At 36.4% G+C, this 23,899-nt stretch overlaps 1 protein-coding gene across 2 annotated transcripts in view; it reads right to left on the bottom strand.

Moving 5' to 3' along the window:
• PDE7A (phosphodiesterase 7A) overlaps positions 1-23,899 on the bottom strand; it is a 75,781-nt gene that overhangs the window by 16,655 nt on the left and 35,227 nt on the right. For both annotated transcript variants that reach the window (XM_050891277.1, XM_050891278.1), the window contains exons 2-3: positions 17,378-17,438; positions 9,645-9,728 (exon numbers count right to left, since the gene is read on the bottom strand). In XM_050891277.1, the coding sequence (XP_050747234.1) occupies positions 9,645-9,728; positions 17,378-17,438 (145 nt within the window). The remainder of the gene's footprint in view (positions 1-9,644; positions 9,729-17,377; positions 17,439-23,899) is intronic.

Here is a 23,899-nt window from a genome sequence, read left to right as displayed (position 1 = left end):
GGAATATTCTTTCAGACATGCCTGAAATACTTCATCAAGATACCGAAGTTCCCATCAGTTTCAAAGGGCTAACGCAGACAACTTCACATGAAATATCTTTCTTCAAGTCGTCATGCTTAAGGCCAAGGGCACTTCCTCTGAAGACACCGGTACCTATATATCCCAGTTATGTAAGCAGGTGTACCACATACGATAAAGGTTGCTTATAACGCAACATTCACACGTACAGCAGGCAAATAAATAAGATTCTGTTATGCTGCATTATTCTACCAATATTTCTAACCACATTCGTTAACATGAGGTTACGGTCTGAGCACTACCAGCCTGCAGAACAGAGAAGCAGGGCGCAATACAGCTGCTCCTGTTAACAGAATGTAGGCTTCAGGTAAGAAGTTTTTCTCCCTCAATCTTGAACTGGTCCCTTAAAATCCAAATTTCAAAATGGAAGTCATTAGGTTTGAAATAAAATGGGTATATTTAGATCATAAAATGATCTAAAATGTCCACAAAGTCACATACAAAATCCAGGAACTTCACTAAATATCAATAAAACAGAATATTTAAGTAGGAGAAATCGGCACTCTTCTGGAAGTACAGATAGTTTTCTTGATCGTAAGTACTCTTTTACAGATCTATAGGTAACAAAAACCTACTTTTGTTGTCATGCTACAAATAAGTCTTACTGTCACAGATGCCACCCGTTAATCTTTGGCAGAACAGTATGATGTAAGTAATACAAATAAAATAACAGCTTTTGTCAGCAAAGTGCACAACAGAACACAGATATGCGATAACTTGGCAGTATAGGCCTGCGTTCCACCTGTATTTGTGTTCGTAAGTCATTGGGGGGGTTGCACGTGTTTTTGCTTCAGTATTGTTTCTGGTGATGATGTGGGTACAGAGGCAAACGAATTACTCGTTTTCTGTGAAGCTGAACAGTCATTACTCTTTACAATACACTATTGAGACATTCATCTTAAAAATACTGTTAAACTCTCTAAATTATCATCAGTTTGTATAGTTCATAAACCACTACTCTTACACATTAATCCTACTTTTTCTCCCCTTTATTTAAAAAAAAAAAAGTACAGAAGAAAAAAAAAGAAAAAGAAAAGAGCACTGCTCCAGCTGATGTAATTCAAACAAACAACAAAGCCTACTTCATTCCAGCTTTCCTGGCAGCAACGCTGCTATTACAGACTCACAGAATGGCTGAGGTAGGAAAGGACCTCTGGAGGTCATCTGGTCCAACTCCTCTGCTCAAGCAGGGCCACCTAGACCACACTGCCCAGGACCATGTCCAGATGGCTTTTGAGTATCTCCAAGCATGGAGACTCCACAACCTCTCTGGGCAACCTGTGCCAGTGCTCAGGCACCCTCACAGTGAAAAAGTTTTTCCTGATGTTCAGAGGGAACCTCCTGTGTTTCAGTGTGTGCCCATTGCCTCTGGTCCTGTCACTGGGCACCACTGAAAAGAGCCTGGCTCCGTCCTCTTTGCACCCTCCCTTCAGGTATTTATATACATTGATGAGATCCCCTCTGAGCCTGCTCTTCTCCAGGCTGAACAGTCCCAGCTCTCTCAGCCTTTCCTCATCAGCCCCTTAATCATGTTCCTGACCCTTCATTGGACTCTTTCCAGTATGTCCATCTCTCTTGTGTACTGAGGAGCCCAGACCTAGACACAGCACTCCAGGTGTGGCCTCACCAGTTCTGAGTAAAGGGCCAGGATCACCTCCCTCCACCTGCTGGCAGCACTCCTCCTAATACAACCCAGGATACCACTCGCTTTCTTTGCCACAAGACCACATGGCTGCTTCACTTTCAACCTGGTGTCCACCAGGACCCCCAGGTCCTTTTCTGCCAAGCTGCCTTCCAGCTGGTCAGCCCCCAGCCTGTGCTGGTGCCTGGGGTTGTTCCTCCCCAGGGGCAGGGCTCTGCACTTCCCTTTGAACTACTATTTATTCCACATGTATAGCTCAAGCTAGGTAATAACAGCTTGACCAAATGTCTTATCATTTAGATCTGCAATGATGAGAGTAACTTCCAAATGAGAAAAGAGTTTTTGAGCCCTGCCAGCCCTCTGCAGTTCCAGAACACCTAATTCAGGGGGACTACACCAACCCAAAAAGTACATTGCTCTCTCTAACAGCTAAGCACTTGCTACAGGACAATTCACAATAGGTGAGTCAGATGTGGAGGTTTGACAGGTAATTAATTTAAAAGGGAGGCTGAAAAAGAAAATAGCTAGCTTGGGGGGGGGCGGGGGGTGTGTGTGTGCAGAGAAGGGAAGGGAAAAAAAAAAAGATAGGTTCTTCAGCTGCAGGAACACTGATAGCATCCATGCTTGCAGCTTCCTTTTCCTCACAGATAAATTATTACAAGGATACAAAAATCAACCGCTTTGTGGTTCTGGCAGACCAGCAAAGACAAGTTCACGGGAAGGACTGGTAAACTGAATGATACAGTTGTGCAATGCAAACTTGGTATTTCCCTCCTGGCACAAGTGGAAACCTCATTCCCTTTATATGCATGATTAATAAGAGAATGTCAGCCTACCCTCTTCTATCATGAGTCACGAAATGAGATGCTAATTTCAGAGACCCTACCAGAGCAAGGTTCAATAATGTATTTATAATGGAAAGAAGGTGAAGATTGACGAGTGCATTACATTTGGCTCAAGAAAAAGCATGCTGCAAAAACATCCCTCCTTCCAGCCCAAACGTCCTTCATTTCATTTGGAGCTTTCAGTGTGCTAAGTGCCTTTCTAATATCCAACAGTGACCATTTGCTCTTAAGAGATAAGGACAGTTTAAGGACAAATTAGAATGAGAAAATAAACAAATGTATATGATATTTACAGTCTTGAGAACTGAAATGGAATGAAAGCAAAGTCAGGATGTTGGGCATGTTAAGAAGGAAGCTACAGCATTCAGAAGTGCCTTCGATGCAAGGAACCAGAAGACTGAAACCGTAGGCCTTTGTGCCTAGTCAACAGCAGCTCTCCTATGACATTCTTCTTCCCTTCTTAACTCTTCATGTCCTGCTTAAAGTTAGAAAGTCACCCAAAGTATTTTTTACTTCCAAGTTATTTTTTTAATTAAAATGATTATATTCTTGTTTCTACACATCTTAAGTGAGATGCTGGTATAATAATAAATGCCTTTCTCTAAAATAAAGAAAAAAGGAATAATTCTGTTTACTAACGTCAGTTATTTTGCTAAGGTTATGCATATACAGCAAGAAAATAAAATAACGCAAGTTGTCTTCATGCAACAGATTTCATCTGTATTGCAAGACACTTATTTTAATCTCTCTTCCTACTCTCAACCTTAAGTGTGTTGTACTTCATGAAAACCTAAAAAAATAATTTTATCACATTTCACAGGGATATTAAATATTTATTTTTCTCATGCTGAAAACACAAAATAAGTAGAGAAAAGACAAGTGACAATCACTTACCAAATCATAATATACTGATGTATTTATTCTCAGAATTTTTGAACCTTTCGTATAGTAAGGACAGACAACAAAAGGAAGAATGACAACTTATTATGGTTTGGTTTAATTTTTTATTAAGAGAAACCTTAAATCCTAGCAAAATGCTTCAACTTTCTTTTAATGCAAAGATAAACACTCACAGCCATTCACGGGGTCCTGATCAAAACAAGGCTATCCAGCATAACAACTATACCTCCATTTCTTCCCTGCTACAGCCCAGAAGGTAAGTAGGAAATTACCCATGATAAAAATAATTGAATTTTGCTATTAACAATAGAAAGAGCTTAACTAAGGATCTCGGGCATCACTGCCACTAACAGAAAAAGGAATTTTAAAAAAAAATATTTGAGAGGATGGATCAATCTTGTGTTTGAACGTGAAACCTGAAGTTTGAGGTGCGTAGGTCCACCAGAGGAGTTTTTTTCCCTAAGAAGTTCCAAGGAAATCTCTTCTTTTAATGGAAGTAATCTCTCCCAATTTTTCTGTATTAAACCCAACTACACATTCATCATTTTTACATAGCAGATACTAATCACCAAACCTGACATAGTATCTGAAAGTCTCCACTACCTGTAAATACATACATTTGAAAGAAATATTCAACTTCACATGCCAATTATAACCATATTTCTAAGGCCTTCCAGGATACAAATCATTTTCTATTTATGAATAATTTGAAAGTATTAGCTGACATTTCACACCACTAGAGGGACCCATACGCATTCTAATGTCACATCTATTCCCACCAAATCATTAAGAAATGCATTACCTTAGATCTGTGCACATTTTAAAAAAAAAAAATACTTTAAGTCCTGTTATTTAGCTCTTAAGTTTTCCACTCATGATCTGCATTTTAAAGCACTTTTAAGACATTCAGTACTAAAGTCATAGATAAAACTATGATTTCGTTTGGAAGACATAATTTCAGCAAGGATTTTAAAGTTACATATAAAGACTACTGGTGTCTAAGTTACCTTATTATACTTCCTGTCTTCCTTAGAACCACTCTGAAGCCCTGCTTAGCATCATTGTAAGGCACTATACCCTCTCTTCTGCTTAAAATAAAAAATTAAGCCAGACTGTTTTGTTTTTAATGTATCATATATATGTAATTATATACACATTAATACATTTTTTCCCAAATAATAATGATCACTGGAAAATATGCTGTGGGTTAAGAGGTAGTTAAATAAACATGGCTTTGCAAGTGTCCTCTGACCGAGTGGAATCAGAAAAATTTGTTAAGTTTCAAGAAACTCTAGTAGTACCACAACTCTAATAAAAACTCTACTAGTTTTCAACAGATCCTCCCTGATGGAGGGCAACTACTAGGCATCACCACCAAAGGTAACTCCTTTCCTGAAGGATCTTATAGAATGAAACACTGCCTTAGCAAAGTACAGAGCCACAGAACGGTAGAATCATTTAGGTTGGAAAGGAGAGAAGAGACTTCTGAAAGTCCTTTGGTCCAATTCTCTGCTCAAAGCAGAGCTAATTTGAGAGAAATTACTCAAAGTGCAGGGATTTGACTACTTCAGTATGAATTAAATGCCACTTCTCCAATGGCACTGTAAGCCATTACACAGCAGCAAAAGTGTAAAGAAAACACTGTGAAAAGGTATCTAAAGGATTCTACTCCTATAACTCTCTTGAATTTTGGCTCCTCTTAGTATTTCTGTGAACACCTCAGGAAGGGTACAAAATTAAGTAAATTGAACAGTGCCATTCCTGTGCTGGACTGCATAACATTTTGCAATTATCTTGGGACTAGGAAACAGTATATACAAGGCATATTCTCTCCCTACCAATTTACTGAATCATAATCCCAGCAATCCTGCAGCTGTACACCTTTTTTTTTTTACCTGAACCCACGCACTGGGCAAGGCAAATCTGTAGCTCACAACAGCACAGTGTGAACTAACAAACCTCACTGAAGCAAAATATCTAGAGGAATATCATCAGAATACACATATATCCCTTACAAAAATGGGTTATGCTGTGTTAATCAAGATACTGATGCTCTTGAACAAGTACACAACACATAATGGTTCAAATTCTTTTCCCAAAAGAAGGATAATATACTCCAGACCATTACAAATCCTTTTCTTGATTTCTTCCAAAACACCATTCTTTGGTGTTCTAGAAATCTTCAGTTCTATGGCAATGGAATGCCAGAACCATCAAGTAATCCTTTTTTGGCTTTTTTTCTCCCCCGAAAATGAAAGAAGAATTCAAAAGTAACACATCGTGGTTGACAGAAAAAGAATATCCCTTAAGAGTCTGTATGACTGTCAATACAAAAGTCAAACTGGGAGCAGAGATGAAAACAAAAGAATTCTCACATGCTTTATGCCAAATTGTCCAGCATAAAAAAAAAAAGAGAGCCTTTCAAAATAAGCTACTTGGAGAAGGAACTCATTGGAGACATTCAAAAGAAAAGAAAAAACTAGAATGTGGCTGTGTTGTCTTCAGCAATAAAACACTGAGCTGTACCAGTGCAAGACTCCAGAGCACACATGTGGTTTTACAGAAACTTGAAAAGAAGAAATTGTAGGTAAAATAATAATCCAGAATAGCAAAAGAAAAAAAAAAAAAGAAAAAATCTGTCCTGTATTCTCAACTGGAATCTTTTACCTTGAAATCTTCCTTAACCAAGCTCATTTCAAACTCACTTTTCACTTCAAGTTTATCTTCACTGTTTTCTTTTGGCCAAAGCTGTATTTAGGACATTTTCTGTGACTTCCCCTTGTGTGACTGCATTTTCCACATTAAACCGAAGTCAAAATTTCTCTCACATTGAGGAAAACAATTTATTTGAATAATCTAGACTGTGAATAATTAGATGACAATTTCAGAATGCATCCTTCACAGAAAGGCAGCTTTTGGAGAAATCTCTTGAGTACAAACTTTTCACTCCTCAGTGCTGGTATTTTCACAGGGAAACAAATACTTCATTCAACGTATGACCACACAGAAATCTTCTTGCATGACTTTATTCATTGTGAAATTCACCCTTCTTCACAATAGACTGTTGAACAAGACAGACAATTACTCTTAACCAGATTCAGCTAGGTAATTCCTCTTTTTCTTTAAACAAAAAAGGGCATTCAGCTTCATCTGGACTATGCTCATTTTATCTCAACCTCTAGATGGTATTGTCAAAAGCATGATCAGTTCAAAGCAGTCTTGTTGAAACAAAAATTTGTTTATTGAGCTATTCCTCCTGGCTAGTTCCTGCAATTAGCTATAAAAACGTGACTTCTGGAATAACGGATAGTATAGAAGGAAAACTACCACCCAAACTTAGTTTGATCATCAGTCAAACCCTGCATTTAATAATCCTCAGATATGAATCCCATGCCACCATCTCTAGCAACAACAATAAAGACGTTTTCCCAACAACCATTTTATACTTGAATTTCCTAGAAAGAAGTTACCATCAAGAATACTTCTAGCCAATTTAGAAACTTGAATATTCATGTGCCAATTACAGAACTCTGGGATGAAGATGCAGACACTGAGCTTGTAATCCTTAAGAAGAAACAGAAGTGGTCTTAAGAACTAAATGCTAACAAACTTTACTTTGGTAACACTAGCTGAAGTTGCAAGTAAAAACAATGTTATGAAACAGAAGTGGTTATTTGAAAAAAAAACCCAAAAACACAACAACAAAAACCCAGTAGCTTCCTGAAAAATAGAGTAATGCATTTAAAATTCAGTACTCCAAACCTACCAATAAAATATTGTGTTAAGAGCCTATTAATAAAATATTGGGAAAAAAGAACTGGTCAGCAGGTTATTAGCTGGACTTCCTGAAAGACATTCAGCTTCTTTACAAAACATCGACATAAAAAGAAAGTAATGCTAAACAACAAAAGTTAGCTAAGCAAAATACAAAAGGGCAATAATGCTTCAACACTGTGAATGATAGCGAGTATATGTCATCTGCAAGACAGGTAAGCAACAATCACTGCAAAATATTTAGAATGACAGAATAAAGTTAGTGGACAGCAGAAGAAAGTTACAGTGAAACTTTACAAACACCATGAAGGAAAGCATATCCATGCATTACTGATGTTCAGTATGCAGCTGGGGGGGCAGCCAACATTCAGATGGTTTAGTCTACTTCAGCTGCAGAAGAGACCCTTTTCAGTCCAGTTTTTGCCCCAAGCAAAGAAGAGCCAGCTGGCTCAGCTGGCTCCTCTCACATGCTGTCTATTGCTCATATGGGTGCACATTTTTCAGCCATGTAGCTCTACGTGGCAAAATCCTTCTGGAGTTACCGGTGGAGGGCAGGGAGAATATCCTAAAAATGAGGTCAAATCTGATTCCCACAACTTCTCTATACCCGCAGTCCGATAGTACGATACTAAAACTCTTTTGCTTAAAACAATTAAGGAAACACTGATCAGGACTCAATTAGCATTGCAGAGAAAAAGAAAACATTTTACTGATTTAAAAAAAAAAAATTCTGTAAATTAACAGATAATCCAGTGATACAGTGAGAGATGGGGCTGAATTCCTTACTGACTTTGAAAGAAACTCCACAATGTAGCAGGAGTCTGAAGTCAAAGAGCAACACAGCAACAGGCCACAACCCTGAAGTGCAAAAAAATCTGACTACAATATGGCAACTCTGAAAACTGCCACAGCAGCTGACTCGAGAGGGAAGTTATAGCCAAAGAATTTTTTGGGCCTCCTAGCAACATTCTTTGCTGTCATCAGACACCACAGTTGATGTTGCTAAAAGTTGGTGCCTGTGCCTGAACAAGTAGGGGCAAGAAGAAAGGGTGTGAAAATCCTTTTCCTGATTAGTCATGATCTGCCTGATGCACAATCATCAGGATGGAAAGAAATAGCATGATGAGTACCATAGAAAATACAGTTAATTTGACAACAGCAATAATATCATACATGACTGCCTTTTAACAGGTACTTCTTTTAATATGTCTGTTAGTATTTTCCCGTATCAGCATGAAATGCCACATATATATACACAAAAAGACATAGTTACGTAATTCATAAATCGCATGCTATTTCTACTGAGAATTATTATACTCATTAGAATTATCAGGGCTTGAGATAGAATTCTTATCCTCCTTATTGAAAAAAATCAATACAGCATACTCTTCAAACTTTGTTTTCTCACCTATTTTATGATACCAACTTTTGAATGAAACAGAGTTTAAGAGTTTTAAATTTAAGTAGTGATCTATTTTTTAAAAGAGTAACTTCAGTTAAGATCAGAATATTAATTAGACCAGTTTCTGCCACTCATTTTTATTAATAAGGTAATTACAACAACCACACTTGTTACCATGAAATAAGTTTTTCTAAATCTCTCTATTGCATTCAGAATACTTGGAATTGTGCTGATACAATGTTGGTATAGATACTTTATGACACTTAATACATTAATATTATTGGCATAATTTAATTAAGACTTAAATCCCCTGCACTTTTGCTGCATATTGGTTTGGTGGTTATTGAAGCTTTTATATTACAACAACTACTGACATATTTATTTATTACAATATAGATGTAGAGAAAAAAAGTGAAATTATCTGAAAATGTTGTTCTTGTAACACTTCTGAGAAAAAATGTTTCCTAAAACACATAATCAAGAAAATTTAGTCTGCTGTTTTCTTATAACACTTTAATCTTTATTTAAGATTTGTCTATCTCCAAAAAATTTAAGTCCTAGCTACATGTTTGAGAAAATGTAATGTTAATTGATTACTATGAGGTCAAGAATATTGACATCTACTGTAATTCTCTTCAAACATCATCCTGAACCAGGCCCTTCTGCTGCTTTATAAAAGCAGGAAAGTATTCTTCTCAACTGATTGTGTCTGCCAAGTAAGAACTCGGCACACACATCAGCAGCTGTATATAAGATAGTCTTCATTTCCATAGGTATTCAGGTCTAAATTCAATGAGTTTAAACTATATTTTTAAAAACAAAAATTTAGCAGTGAAGATTTTCCTCTTCTGTTTTTGGTAATGAAATAGCACGAAAGATTTTCCTAAGAAGTATAAAAAATGGTCTTGCTATATAAGCTGCTAACTTTATTTTTAGAGGCTCAGTAGTTAAAATTAATGGAAGCCTTTGTTTATTTGTCATTTATCTGCTTTTAAATACTTACAGTGAAAAATACGGAAATCAATGTATGGATGAGAACCTCTTCTCTCTGTTTCAAATCCTGCCCGACTTCTTACTCGCACATCTCCTAGAAACAGGGTCAAGAGTGAAATAAAAGTGTGGAAGAGTGGCAGAGATAAAATGCAAATGAACATAGCCTGGAGGGGTAAAGATTCATGTACTTAATGGAGGAGGGTTATTCAAACAACAGGCCTACTTCAATGCTTTTTGTTTTAAAGGTGAAATTCAAAACAAAGTTTGAAGACTTGTTAAACATGCAATCGCATGCTTTCTTGTCAAAATCTCTCCTGCCTAAGCATACGTTGCCAGAAGCATGTGATAAGCATTCAGATGAAACTAGGAACAGCTTGCTACACCAGTATGGTAAAAATGCACCTTAGTATGACAGGAAACAAGAACATTAAAAGTTGGTTTGTTCCTCAGTAACACACATAAAACGATAACATTTTGTATAATACAAAAGAGATTCAGCTTCTAGAAATGGCAGCTTTTAGCAAATAAGCTAGTTACAATATGGTTTTATATTACATAATAGAATATTTTCCCACTAGCATTTACTTACTTGTGCTCAGCTGTTTGAATATTACACAAGAGCCTATTAAAATACCAAAACTCAGTATTAAAATTTTATCAAACTATTTTGTACTGCAATTAGCTTCACCTGAATCTTTTAGCATGCTAGCTGATTTCTACTTATACATTTTACCAACTGAAAGCTGATCAGTATTCTTTCATTAGATATTTGAATGCATTAATGTAAGTGGTTCACCTGGACTAAAAGCTTTCACTTAATATCCTTTAGCAATTACAAATTTGGGCAAGCCTTTGAGGATCAAATGCAATAGTGTTTCCCTCCTCAAATCCTAACAAAAAAAGTGAAATTTAAGATGTGAAAATGCTCTGGTTTCTAATTATGAAAACGCTTCAAGTGTAGTATTCTCCTCTCCTCAAACACAGCAATTTTCATATGAATGAACACTAAGTATTTAACACAAGGAACTAAGACTGATTTTATAAGAACAAAATTAAAATATAGCTATTTAATTTCCAGCAACTGATAGTGTCTTGAGAGTGTTTTTTCCTTTTCTTCTCCAGCCTGCTAATTTGTCATGCTGAAGCACGCAACTTGTCAGGAAATAGCTAAAGATACTGAAGACCACAACTTCAGTAATACACTTTTAATACTTAACAGGTAGCTTTCTAGAGATACATATCTATAAACACTGACATATCTATAGCGACACACTTCACATGAATGTTATCTTGTGAGGCACGCTGGAAGGACCACAAAAAGACAAATAGGCCCAGGGCTCTCCAAATACTGAGTCTAAAGTTTACACATCAGTAAAAGCATACCAAATCCAAGTAGTTTTCAGTTATTATCTTTTTGGTTTTTTGAAACTGAAAACCTTAACAGAGCTGCAAGGGAAAGTAACCCAATTACTACCTGTAAATATTATTTTTCAGACCACCAACAATATATTACTTATAAAGGTTTCAAGCATTCATCTGAGCAATATGTAGGAGGCTTGTCTTGTTCCAGGCAATACAGAGGCAGCAAATTGTAGAAATCTTCTGTTAGGCACAAGCAACTGGTGAATTTTATTTACAAAATAAATTAATAAAAAGGAAAAAGGGAGGAAATTTTGGAAAAAAGGAGGCAAATGCATTAGTAGCTGCGTATGAAAATATCAATTTACACAGAGGAAAATGCAACTTTCATTACCTTTCACTCATTTATCTGGGAAATCACTCATAGCTACAGCTGTGTGAATGAGTTCACCAGTTGAATTAAAAGAAAAATAAAAGAGTTTTTTTAGTTGAGATAATTTTTTTTACAGAAAAGGTGAATCAATTTTTGTGAATTATATTTAGTTTTCAAGGCAGGCTTAACTTTCAAAATTTACCAACCATAACGTGAATTAGCAAAGAGTTTCAGTCAGTGTACAACTAAGTTTTGGTGAAATATTTACTTGTTCAAAGTGGCAAGAATAGGAAAAGTTCAAAGAAAAATTCCTGAAGACTAACATGGAATTCTGCAAATAACAGAACAAGCAGGTTCATCTGATAAATGATAAAGAAAATTTCTCTGCTTTGTTCTTTTTAATTTACTAGTACCTAGTTGAACAGCATAGATAGAATAACAGTATCCCTGTTACCCTTGAAATGCCTGCAATGTTGTGGATTTTGAGTAGGAAAACAAGAAAAACTGTCTACAAGTGAAATGCAAAAGTGTAACTAACAACATTGCTTTTAACAGGAATTATTAAAAGGTCTATTTACAGGAATAGTTAGCCAAAAGAAGAAATTATATATTAAAAATGCACATGGCAAACTATTAAAAAGGTGCTTGTAGTAAGATAAAGGTGAAATGAGGGTATTTACTTGCATGCATATGAAATGAGAAATTCCCAGCAAGGAAAGCAAAATATTTTCATTAAATAGTTGTTAAACAAAATTCTCTCTCTTTGATCGTGGTAGAAGCAGAGGGTATTTTGTTAAGAATCAAGATGTCAACAATGGATGAATTTTTTAAGAATACATCTGGATTTATTCTGGAAAAAGATATCACTTCTACAGGACTGGAATTTATCACAGTAAAGAAAGTACAAATTCCTATTGGGCCAAAACAAAGGCAGAAGAGCTGTCTCCATTATCATTGTACAGAACTAATGCATTTTTCAAGATTTCAGACTATAAATGTGCTTGGAAAAAATTGGTACGAGTGGAATTTGAAGACACCATACATCCATCTGACACGTCTATGTATATAGAAACATAAAAAGGAATAGCATCAAACTGGCTGCACATTTTTATTTCATATGCATATTTCATAATGTGCTATTAGCACAGTGAAACTAATTTCTACTGCATACGTATAGTCAGTCCCAAAAAGTCCAGAAATACTGGACCATCATTATGTATTCACTGCTCAGTTAATCTGACCTGCAAAGATCAATAGATCCCAAATCCACCCACTTCATTGTGCTTGCACACAACATAACATTCGCATCGATTTGCTTGGGAAATCCTGCATAAGTTTTTTGTAACCCTATGACTCTGAAATAATACAGAATTTAATTTTAAGGAAGAGACACGTTTATCATCATAGGTAACTTAAAAAAAAGGCACAAGACATTTCAGATTTAAGATTACTTTTATCAGACAAAAGGACACTGTTACACAATTCCTTCAAACAGCAACAGAAGTCCAACCTCAGAGCCAATCACTATTATGGTAGCTGAAAGATAATTAAAATTCAACACCTAAAACAAAAGAACTTATGAATAGTTTTCATTTATTTAGGCCTTTTAAAAAAATATCAAAGTGGTTACAAAATCTTTTGAAACCATCAGATCGCACCGTTTGCTTATAGGTAAATTTCCTTGGTGGAGCAGAAGTGGTAGCAAGCTGACAGTTTTTATCTTAAGTGTCCCTTTAGCCACTCTGAAAAGACTCCTCTATTTCCTTAGGGGAACACATTCAAGTCCAGCATCTTAATGACAGTGGACTTCCAGGAACAATTTTTTTCCTCTGAGAGTTTCTGTGAATCCAAAGATCAAGAGAAAGATTTAAAAAACGTGAAGCCTTCCTTTCAAAATCTGATTTTGTGCACAAACATGACAAAATATCTGTTGGCTGAGTATTTAACTAGATTTTTTTTCCGGAATAGTTCTACATGACCAGGATTGCTTGCATTTTTAAGACAAAGGCCATACAGGCAGCAACTCAATTGAAGACTGAATAAATAGTGGAAGAAGGAATGTAAGAGGGAGGTTTGCAGCTACAACTGAAAACTGAAAAGGAATCAGGGCTGTAACAAAACTTACCTTGAGACAGATCGTTTAGTTCCTGCCCCTCTCTCTCAGATTCCTGCTCACACCGCAAGGACAGCTCTGATACTTACGAGGCAGCTGAAATGCCATAGCTGACATCCCTGCACGTTAGGGTTACACAGCACATACTTCGTGCTACCCTAATACTCCAGTGCGGCACAGTAACAATGCAGCAGCTGCTTGGGGAGCTGAGGCCTTCTGGAGCAGGGGCAGAAATCTCAGAGATCACGGAGGACAGCTGGGAGCAGAAATTACGACAGCCACCTCAAGGTAAACCACCCAAGTCAAAGCCATGAAGTTGTGAAGAGCAGGATTTCCAGAAAGAACTACTAGCTTCACAGATTACAGTTCCTATTAAATTTGTTGGAGAAACAGATGACAGGTCAGCCAAATATGCCAGAATTAAAGCAAAAGGAATACAACGTAAGAACCGCTACCGGAGAAGAGCGTGCACCTGTATTACACAGTAGCTTGCCTCCACTGTTCCCTATTTGAAGTGAAGACCCCTAAAGGAGGGTAAAACGCCCCGGTTCTACTTGAGAGGTGCATGCTTGCTGACACAAGCAGTCAGTGCCCCACTCTTTCTACCCATGCAGAGTAGCAAAACTTTCAGGCAATAGGAAACAACAAGAAAAATGAAACCAGAAAAGCAGAGAAAAAACAAGAAAGTATCAAGATTACACACAAGCACTTACAAGAAATTTTGAGAATTCCTCGAAGCTGCTGAGAGAAGTAGCTGACTGAGGTGATGCAGATATATTAGCCCTTCCAAGGTCTTAAAAGAAAAATTCTACAATGCTGCATCTGTATCTATATTTTAAAATAGTAAATAAGCCACTCGGGAGTGGCTTAGTGTATATTTTGGGAATCGGTATGACAGATGAGTCAGAGTCAATGCGGTTTGTTTATATTGACACTGATGAAGACAGTTAAGAGTTAGTTGTTTATTTTGTGTGCCCCTAAAATTTGATCTTTTAAATTGAACCTGGAAACATTGCCATACCACAGGAATTTCTATTTACTTGGTGCAAAGGAATTTCCATTGGATTCCCATTGGAACACCCTGAAAACATTAAAGGAAGCAACGCTATGGCCAGCACAACTAAACAGAGGCAGAGGGAGGTGTCCTAGATACCCTTAGCTTTATGGTTTTGGTCAGCTAAAATAAACACCTTATCAAGGTACATTTTATTAGTAGATATGGTCTGTTTGGAGTAATAACCAACCAAGTAAAAGGCAAAACCTCTCATGACTGTACCTAACCTCCCATTAAGTTACAGCTGAGGATTCCTTACAGCTTACTCCGCTAAAGTGTACTAAGATAAACAAAAAAACAAAACCAAAACCCTCACAATACTGTATAAGAAATGCAGTACTTCACATTTCTTGCAAAAAATTCTAATTGAATACATTCATTCTTGAATCTACTCTGATATGAGTGTTTCTACATACCGATGCATCCAACTGTTCAGCTTTCAGGCTGGTCTTTTTTACAGTCCATTTACAAATACAACAGTAATAAATCTGTAAATAGTTGCTAACTTGTACAGTATAGTGTACATAACATTCAGGCAAAGTGATCACCAACAAGTCAGAAAATAATACAAATTTAACATACTGATTCAAACATCCAATGAGCAATTTTTTGTTTGCTTGTTGGTACCCTCCTCCCCTCAGCCAAAGTTAGAAGAGGTCAATCCTTTAAAAGACTTACTGCCTCTGAATAGCTAGCATCATTGAACAGCAACGAATGCCAGCTAGAGTTATGCTATTCATAACAAGCACCAATCACATAGTCTAATAATTAATTCCAATGAGAGAACAAGTGAAAATTTAATTTACTTAACATCACGTTCTGAATATATTCCAGTTCTGCCTATGTGAATAGCCAAAGAAAGATTTCAAAGCAAATCAGATTTTTCCCTCAGTTCAGGTGTATATACCAAGAACCACAGGACGTCATGCTTTGCTTTCCTCTAGATTTACTTGAGCATTATCACAAACCCTTCTGCAGAAATGATGGGCCTAACTACTTCATGGTACAGTTAAACTTCCAAAGTAGCAAAAGAAATCAGATTATTCTCCCCAGAAATTAAGAATTCTTTTCTTACAAGCTGAGTTTCTATCACTAGCAGATTAATTTTAAAAAGATAAAAACAGACATATACTTACAGTACCTTTAATACAAGCATATCAGTGCATTTTTAAAACAAATTAATACATATTTCCCCTGTTGTGGAAAAGTACTCCATTCATAGGATTTTGAAGCAGAAAAAAACCTGTGTTTTCTAATTACAGCACAAAATAAATCTAGTTTAAAAAAAAAAAATCACAAAATCAAGGAAACAAAACTACCTCAGGCCTGAATTTACTTTCTTATTCTTACAACTAGAGCGGAAGAATCACATTTTGAAGATTTCTAGTGTTCATCCTTCAAAAAGGATGATTAAAAATGAAAAAGTTATTTAACTTTTGAAAATGAAATAAACCTATTTCCAACAACACCAACAAAACCCCAGCAGCTTTTTCAATAACCATTTAGAAGCCAGCATCTTCTGTCATCCTCCTTTTAACAAATCTCCAAAGTAATTACATTCTCTGATCAAAAATCCTTCAGGAGACAGTCAGTGCTATAGTATTAACAACTTCAGAAACTTCAAAAATCAAAATAATTGAAAAACAAAAATGCAAAGATGCTAAGTCAAAATTGGATTTATATTACATACACACACGTATGCCTACATATGTAGGTTATGACTATAAGTTCACACGTGTACACATGCATATAGCTTACAACTTTAAATTCATAGACAACACAGTTATGAATTTCTGGGGACTTTAATACATACAATATACAACTAAACTGAAAAGAGTCAGGGCATAAAAAGACATGTTCTGGCCGATTTAGTTGGAGCCAGTTAAGAATTTATAATTACTAGCTGTTGATGTTCATTGAGCCGTGCGAGACATCATGCAAGCATTCATAGTCCATTTCAACACAAAATCATAGCTCAAGATGGCTTAAATTAAGTGGCATAATTTTGCAGTGAAACAGACTTAGAGCATATACACAGTCCCCATGCCATCTGCACCATCAGCAGCCTCCAGCAGAGGTGCAGGAAGTACTGAATCTGGCAGCCAGGTCTGCAAGAGCTTTGCATCTTTCTCCTCTCAACGACTGACCTCAACTCCTTCCCTGCGCTCACTATCAGAGGGTCTCCCCCGGATGCTTGTCCCTCCCAATACTGTTCTTTCACTTTAATTCGGCTTTACCCTTTATCTAGTTGCTACTCTGGAAACATTCTTCAGTAAGTTGACTAAACTACTGACCCTGTCATGTCCTTTCCCTTCTCAAGTCATCTTCTAGGATTAATAAGAGAAGCATTGTTTAAAATCGTATCATTATTTTAAGAACACCTTGGGCATTTCATAGCCTCATTACTGAAGTTTTTAGAAGTGTGTGGTAACTCTCACACAAATGTTCTCTAAGCTACAGTTTTAACCAGAAGGATACCACGCAGAGGTGATAAATTCCATCACAGAAATAAAGATCAATCATGAGTCACTTGGAAAACTTAACTTCTACCAAACACATTAGGTTAATTATAAGAATTTTATTTTTTTCAATATAGGAGTAAAACATCTGACACAATGGTTAACTCAAAAAAAAAAAAAAAAAAAAAAAAAAAAAAAGGCAAACAACCAAAAAACCCAAATCAACACAAAAGAACCCAAACTCTTCTAAAGAATCTAACCAGAATATTATCCAGGAGAAAGGGAATGGTAAGTTTAAGAATTCAACATTCAAATATTAAAACAAAAAAATTTTAAATCAATCATAAACATTAGAACTTTGCAGTATAGAAACTGGTATGCTTACCTAGCATACGAATGTACAACGCAGTCTGATCAGAGCTGTCATACGAAATTGCTCCACGTCTCTGCCAAAAAAAAAGGTATATTTTATGCAAGTTAGAACTGAATCATTTTTAAATTGAAATGAAAATAAAGTATCAATTGTCCATTTCCAATTTAATACAAAATTAATTTTGGAAATTTCAACATGCATCTTTCAAATATATATATACTGATTTTGTTTTAGGAGAGGACAAAGGAAGGACAGGAATTGGTAGCAAAGAGATTATGAAAAACAGGACCAGAGTGTGGGAAAAAAATATCCCCCCCTAAATTTCTTTCCAGATGCTCCTCAGTCATTCCTCACAATAAAAAAAGATGCACAACAAGATTAAGCAGACACAAAAAAAATGTGCCTCTCATAGCCTTCTAGAATGTAATACTTAAATACTTGCAGTTCCTGGTTTATTTGTTTATTTACTTTTACCTATGGGGTATTTCCATCTTTCAAAGCTAAAAGTAGTTTTAAAAGAACTCAAATGACACCATTACTGCAGTCCTAGGAATTCAACCTATATTCTGCAAGGGCAGGACTTGGCTGCCACATGCTACTTTCATTCCATCCAGTACTTTCTGTAGGCAAATCAAAGTACCACTGAAGCAGGATGTAATACATAAAGGTATTTTAAAGAAAACAAGCAAGTGGTATTTCACATTTGATGATAAAAGTCCCATGCACGACATTGTGTAGGTTAAGACACATTAAGAAATACAGCCTATATGGGAGTATCTCAAAATACTTATGTGCCATACATATTCAGTTAATGCGATAACAGTTATACTCCAGGAAGTCTTCCACAAGTGTGGTGAACTGGTCCTCTAATAGCTAAAAACTGGAAGAATGTTCTCATAGTTACACAACACTGGCATCACGTAGTCTTCAAAGCTTGGCACGACCTAGCACCCAGCTTCACGCCTTGCCTTTACTGTACTTTCACCATCTTCTGCCACTTCCTAGGGTCTTCATTAATGTTATTTCTTAACCCTAGGATCAGAGGATCACCTTTACAATTAGACTTCAATTTTGCCAGTTCACAACATTTGTTCTTTAAAGAAATAAGACTTTTTTTGTGTGTGTGCGCATTAAAAACTCCTATGACCTTTCCCTGTCCACCACACTTATTTACACTGAGGACAGTGACGTCCTCGGTGCCACAAAGGGTTATCACACCCTTTTGAGAACTTCAGATAAAAGCCAACCTGGAGGTGAATGCAGTCACTCATTTTTTCCTCTGTGTAGCAGGAACAACACTACACCGGGGACACACAACAGCCTGAAAATGTGCAAGTTTAAAAGATGGGAAACCAAACCATGTTAGGAAACAGGACGGAAAAACAGATGTTGGCTATTGAAAAGAATTCTAAAAGAAAGAAAAAGAAATAAAGAAACTAATTACTTGGAAGGGGAAAAAGGCAAAATTGCTTATATGCATCTATCTACAGAACAAATTGAATGCACACAAAGAAAGACTAGAGATTAATAACCTCTATCAGCGTGATTTGTGCAACTGATGTGCTAAGACTCCAAACTCAGAAGTTACACTTAATTGTTTTAATATTTTTCATGTTAAAACAAAAAAGAAAACCTTACACCTGAAGTCAGAGAAATTTTTCCAAAGGTAAGCTTAATATTTAGTTACAGAAATGACCAAAGACCTAGCTCCAAATGGGGCCCAATTATAGTAGCTGTTGTAAAGACTACAAGGAAGAACTCCCTGTACAGCACTTTTATGTTGTCTTAGGTTTTGTTCTATATTTCCTTGGAAGATCATAAACCATGCAAATAATCCTTCCCTCAAAATATGTTTGTATAGCATTTCTCACAGCAATGTGCCTGTCCTCATGGGAAAGGCAGGAATACAACTCATCAGCCAGAAAATGATGCTGATTTCCCACTAATATTTTCAAATTTCTTCATATAACCTACCTTTGAATTTCAACAAATCTCAGCTGAATATATTTTCAGTAGTCTGGAACACTTCATATCACTGACTAGGCACAATCAGTAATGTAATTTAGTGCTAACTTGCAATTTGCACCTGTCTATCACAGATTTCTGGACATGTCCAGTACAGTTCTGTAATCTAATACAGGAGAAAGCTAAGCACACATGCAGCTAGAAGAACCATGCCCAACTGGAGCATTAGTCTCCGAGAAGGAAAACAATATGTAAAAGTTTACTGAAAAATAAATCCTTTTGATAAGTTGATTCTAAAATATTACTTGCTCTCTAAAATCTAAAATATTATTTGCTAGATAGTACATCCATGTATGATATCAAACACAAAGCACATTTTTAAAAACATAAACCAGTTTCTTATACAAACAAGTGATTTCATTCTGTAAGGACTCTGAAAGATCTCATAGGAATCTTTGCACAATCAAACCCTTTTAAAATTACCTTTCAAAGTTTGGTTTCCTAAGGAAAGAGACAATTTATTGTGTAAACCTTACTAACAATACTTCAAGAAGTAGTAGGACAATTTCAGCTAATTTTGCTAAAAGGATAGAGGTCCTAAAGATACCTTATTCATTGAAATTTGTTAAATAAAATAGGTAAGAGGAAAACACTTATTAGCAAGTTCCACCAAGGGACAGATACAGGGTGGGTGATGAGTGGTCAGACCTTGTACCTTTAGACCAGGCAAGCGAGGTACAGATAGTTAGGAGCACTGTGGTGGGCAGAGACAGAGGAGAGAGCTAATGGTACAGAGGTTTTTAGCAACTTGTGATAGGTAGGTAAATTAAATAATATTACGCTCATGCAGCTATGGATTGCTTTGTGTCAGCTTACACTCCAAATAGGTAACAGACTATGTACCGCAGGTTGAGGTATATTACCTGTTTTCCCACTTCAAATAATACTGTCAGCATATTTGTTATACTACCCCCTACACTACTCTAGAAAAATGCAAGGAAAAAAGCAAAAAAAGAAAGTAATTTAATCTGTCCTGCCTGTGGTTCTTTAAGATACTCTGCCCAGATTCCACTTTTTAAATCCAGCAAACAGAAAGACCAGATTTAATGCATCAGTTTCTACTGAGATGTGAACTGTCACGTGCAGCAAATTTGTAAGCAGAAAGGCAAATGCATCTTGAAGAACTAAAGTTTCTGTAAAGTACTCAACAGTTCAAACAATTTAATCACCAGGATTTTACCCTTGTTGACCACCAAAAATGCCTCCTCCCTCATTGCTAATCAAAGGCTCACTCTCTGTAGCTGACACCAAAATATCAAGACTATACTTACACTAAAGATTTACCTTACTTACACAGTTGAGATGACTGTAGCATACACTGTATCAGCCTACAGAAACCTTGGCTAAAAACTTCATGGACAGAGCTTGACTTCTGGCACTTCAAAATATCATGTTATTGTTAATATTTTTAACTCATTTAGCATAAAATTTTATTTCTAGACCTCTGCCGCTTCTTTGGTCTACCTGAAGCTTTATACCTGTTAATAACCATAAAGCTTACTGAACTCCTTGACCCTCTGTACAAATCTCAAACAAATAAGCAACATTCCAATAGGCAGAATTACTAGTGCTCAAACTGAAGCCAATCCTAATGCGTTTGGCAGGTTCCCTTTTCAAGCACAAGGACAACTTGGTCCGGTGGGAACATCTGCTGGACTCCAAGTGATTCAACAAATTCTTCAAATGATTAGGTGAGGTTCTTAACCACTCCGCTCCTTCCCAGACATGAGCACAGCCATCTGAACTGGGTGGGCTGTTTTGCTTCAGCAGTGAAGACAGATGTCAGAAAGATGACTGGGAAGGATTGTTTACACTGGACTTCCGCTTTTAAAACCTCACCTTACATTTCAGTTTCATATTAGAGTGTAATTTATTCTTCCAAAGGGCAATACAGTAAGAAAAGCTTTCATTTCTCCTCTCTTTTGTCACATCTTTATGGAAAGTGAATGGAAGAAGTTCAAACTGAAGTGGAAGAACCATTAATCCTTTAAGAATAATGATACAAGGACTCCATAAAAATATGCGAAGGGAGTATCTACCAAAAGATAGATTTAAGTCAGATCTTTCTGAAAATCTTTTCGCAAGAGTATAGGAAGTTATTAAAGGCCACGCAACAGGAATGACACGCTCAAATAGCACACAGATATATCTTCAAAGGGAAACTGCTTCAGTGATGTTAGGGAGTACAGCATATGCATGTAACATTTGGAAACAGAGCACCTGCTGCTGTTTGTGCCAAACAGAAACGTTTCCATTGATATATCAGTTTTATCACAAGGACTTTCCAATCCAGCTCAGAGCAGAGCACCAGCATTACTGATGGGCACTTCATTTTGGCAAGCACCAGCTAGCCAGCTTTTGGACTGTCAAGCGAAACAACTGCTGGTCTCATTCTGTAACAGGAGAAACAAACCGGTAGAGCTGTTGGCCTTCAAAATTCAGTACCTTGTATCAGAAAGAACCATCTATGCTTTTTGATGGAGTACACAACCCTCATTTTGCAACTCAGTTGTTCATTCAGAAGCTGGGAAAGAAAAGCCAGAGGACAGCAACATAGCCAGTCAGGTATTTTTACCTACTTGGCTTTTCTGCCTAAGTTACTTGCCCAACAAACAGAGGATTGTTTTCAGAAAGAGAAATTGAGAACAAGTTTGGAGAAGTTGTTATATCATGGCAACTACAATTTACTGGTTATGCTGCCTCAAATAGACACACTTGGAAACTACTTAAGATTCTAAGACAGTTTATCAACTAGAAGTCCCTAGAATGACAAACTGATTAGACCAGATTTCTCCAGCTATTATTGGATATCAAAAGTGAGACTGTCATTTATCATAATTCTCAGAATTATTTCAAGTAATTAAAAGTTCCATGCTAATGTAAGATCCACAGTTTTCCACAAGGCATCACCAAGTTTTTACTCACTAAAGCGCTGGAAAATGTTCTTTTAAAGCACTTAACTGTCGCTGAACGCAAGCAAGCCACTGCAAAATGGTCCTACTACTTTTTTCTAAATATGTCGCTGGAGTTCAAAGCAGTATTTTGAAAGTTTATCAAACCAGTGATAAGAAAATGTAGTTAATTTCAGGAAGGCGATACTAAATCAGCAATAAGACACACACACACCCCCCCTTCAAATACCTGAATGTGGCAATTTTAATATTTTCTTCCATATAAAGCTATTTCACATTATCGTGTCCCAAGACAGGTGGCAATCATTTATAAACTTAGCTATTGTTTGAATGATAGTTATCAATGTTAGTGATACATCTAACAAGCATCTGTAAGGTATTCTCTTATACACCTTAGATGTACATCATGTGGCATCATAAGATTTACCCAAAGTTTTATCAACATAAAAACTTAAAGATTTAACAAAAATATACAAACAAAAGATTGAAAACTGATCAGAAAAGAAAGCATAGTCAAAAAAAGCGTAAGTGATTGACTTAAGTGAGGACAGAAACACACAGGGGTATTACCTTTAGAAACTAAATCAGAATGGCAGGACTCAGAAGCAAAAGCAAAATAAGATAATTGGATGAACACAAAAAAATAATTCTTTAGAAGAAACAACCGTTAGCACATTTAAAGACACAATCACAAATAGCAGAGGTTTTTATGCTTGACTATTATGTCAGCTACCTGGAATTCCTATTTTTCCCACCTTAACAGAATCTTTGACCAAACAATGACAGACATAATCCTTAAGCAGGCTTTTTATGTCAAGTTTCAGAAAACGAGCAATTCGACAGTGTATCAGTAAAATGTAGATGATGTACTAGGCTAGCACACTGGCTGTAAAACTTTGGCATTTAGAATCTGCCTTCAGTCACAAGAGAACATCCATTAGGGTATCCTGGTCTTTTTCTTGATGTGACAAAAGTTATCACAAGTGCTAGCAACTAAGCCTGACCATTTTTGCTTTTAGTAAATTTAGAACTGTGTTACTGGCAATGGCTGAAGAGTACAGGCATGGGTATCTGGCAAAGCTTGTTTTCACAACAAATTCAAATTCATGTTTGTTCAGATCCTCCTGTTAATTGTACAAAAATGTTAAAATTGTGTATTAATTAAAAAAATCTATCTATAAATGCATGAACTCTAATTTTTTTTTTTTTTTTCCTCAGTTTCCCTCATTCTCTCCAATGATTCTGGCCCTCCTTCACAATCCTAAACTTAAATTTATTCCCCCTTTTGGAATTAATTCCAGACTAGGCAGCGAGCTATGCTGAGAAGAGCCTGGTCTCATCTCCAGGCACCAATTCCACCTATATTTACTACCACAATATACATTATGGAGATACTTACGTTCTTTAGAATGAGAGAGTAGGAACTCCTAATTTTGTCTAACATTAGCACCTATTTTTCAAAACACACGCATCTCAAATGGAAAGGCTACAAAGTAAGTGAAGTGGCCAGTATTTCACCTAAGCAAACAAAACTGGTATTTCCACTCCCGTAACCCTGAAATCAACAATACAAAAAGGATATCCTGTCCAGGAAGCA

The sequence above is a fragment of the Gymnogyps californianus genome, chromosome 2 (genome assembly GCF_018139145.2).
Source record: "Gymnogyps californianus isolate 813 chromosome 2, ASM1813914v2, whole genome shotgun sequence".
NCBI lineage: Eukaryota > Metazoa > Chordata > Aves > Accipitriformes > Cathartidae > Gymnogyps > Gymnogyps californianus.
The sequence above is the reverse complement of the archived record's forward strand: the minus strand, read 5'-3'. Positions and strand labels throughout refer to the sequence as shown.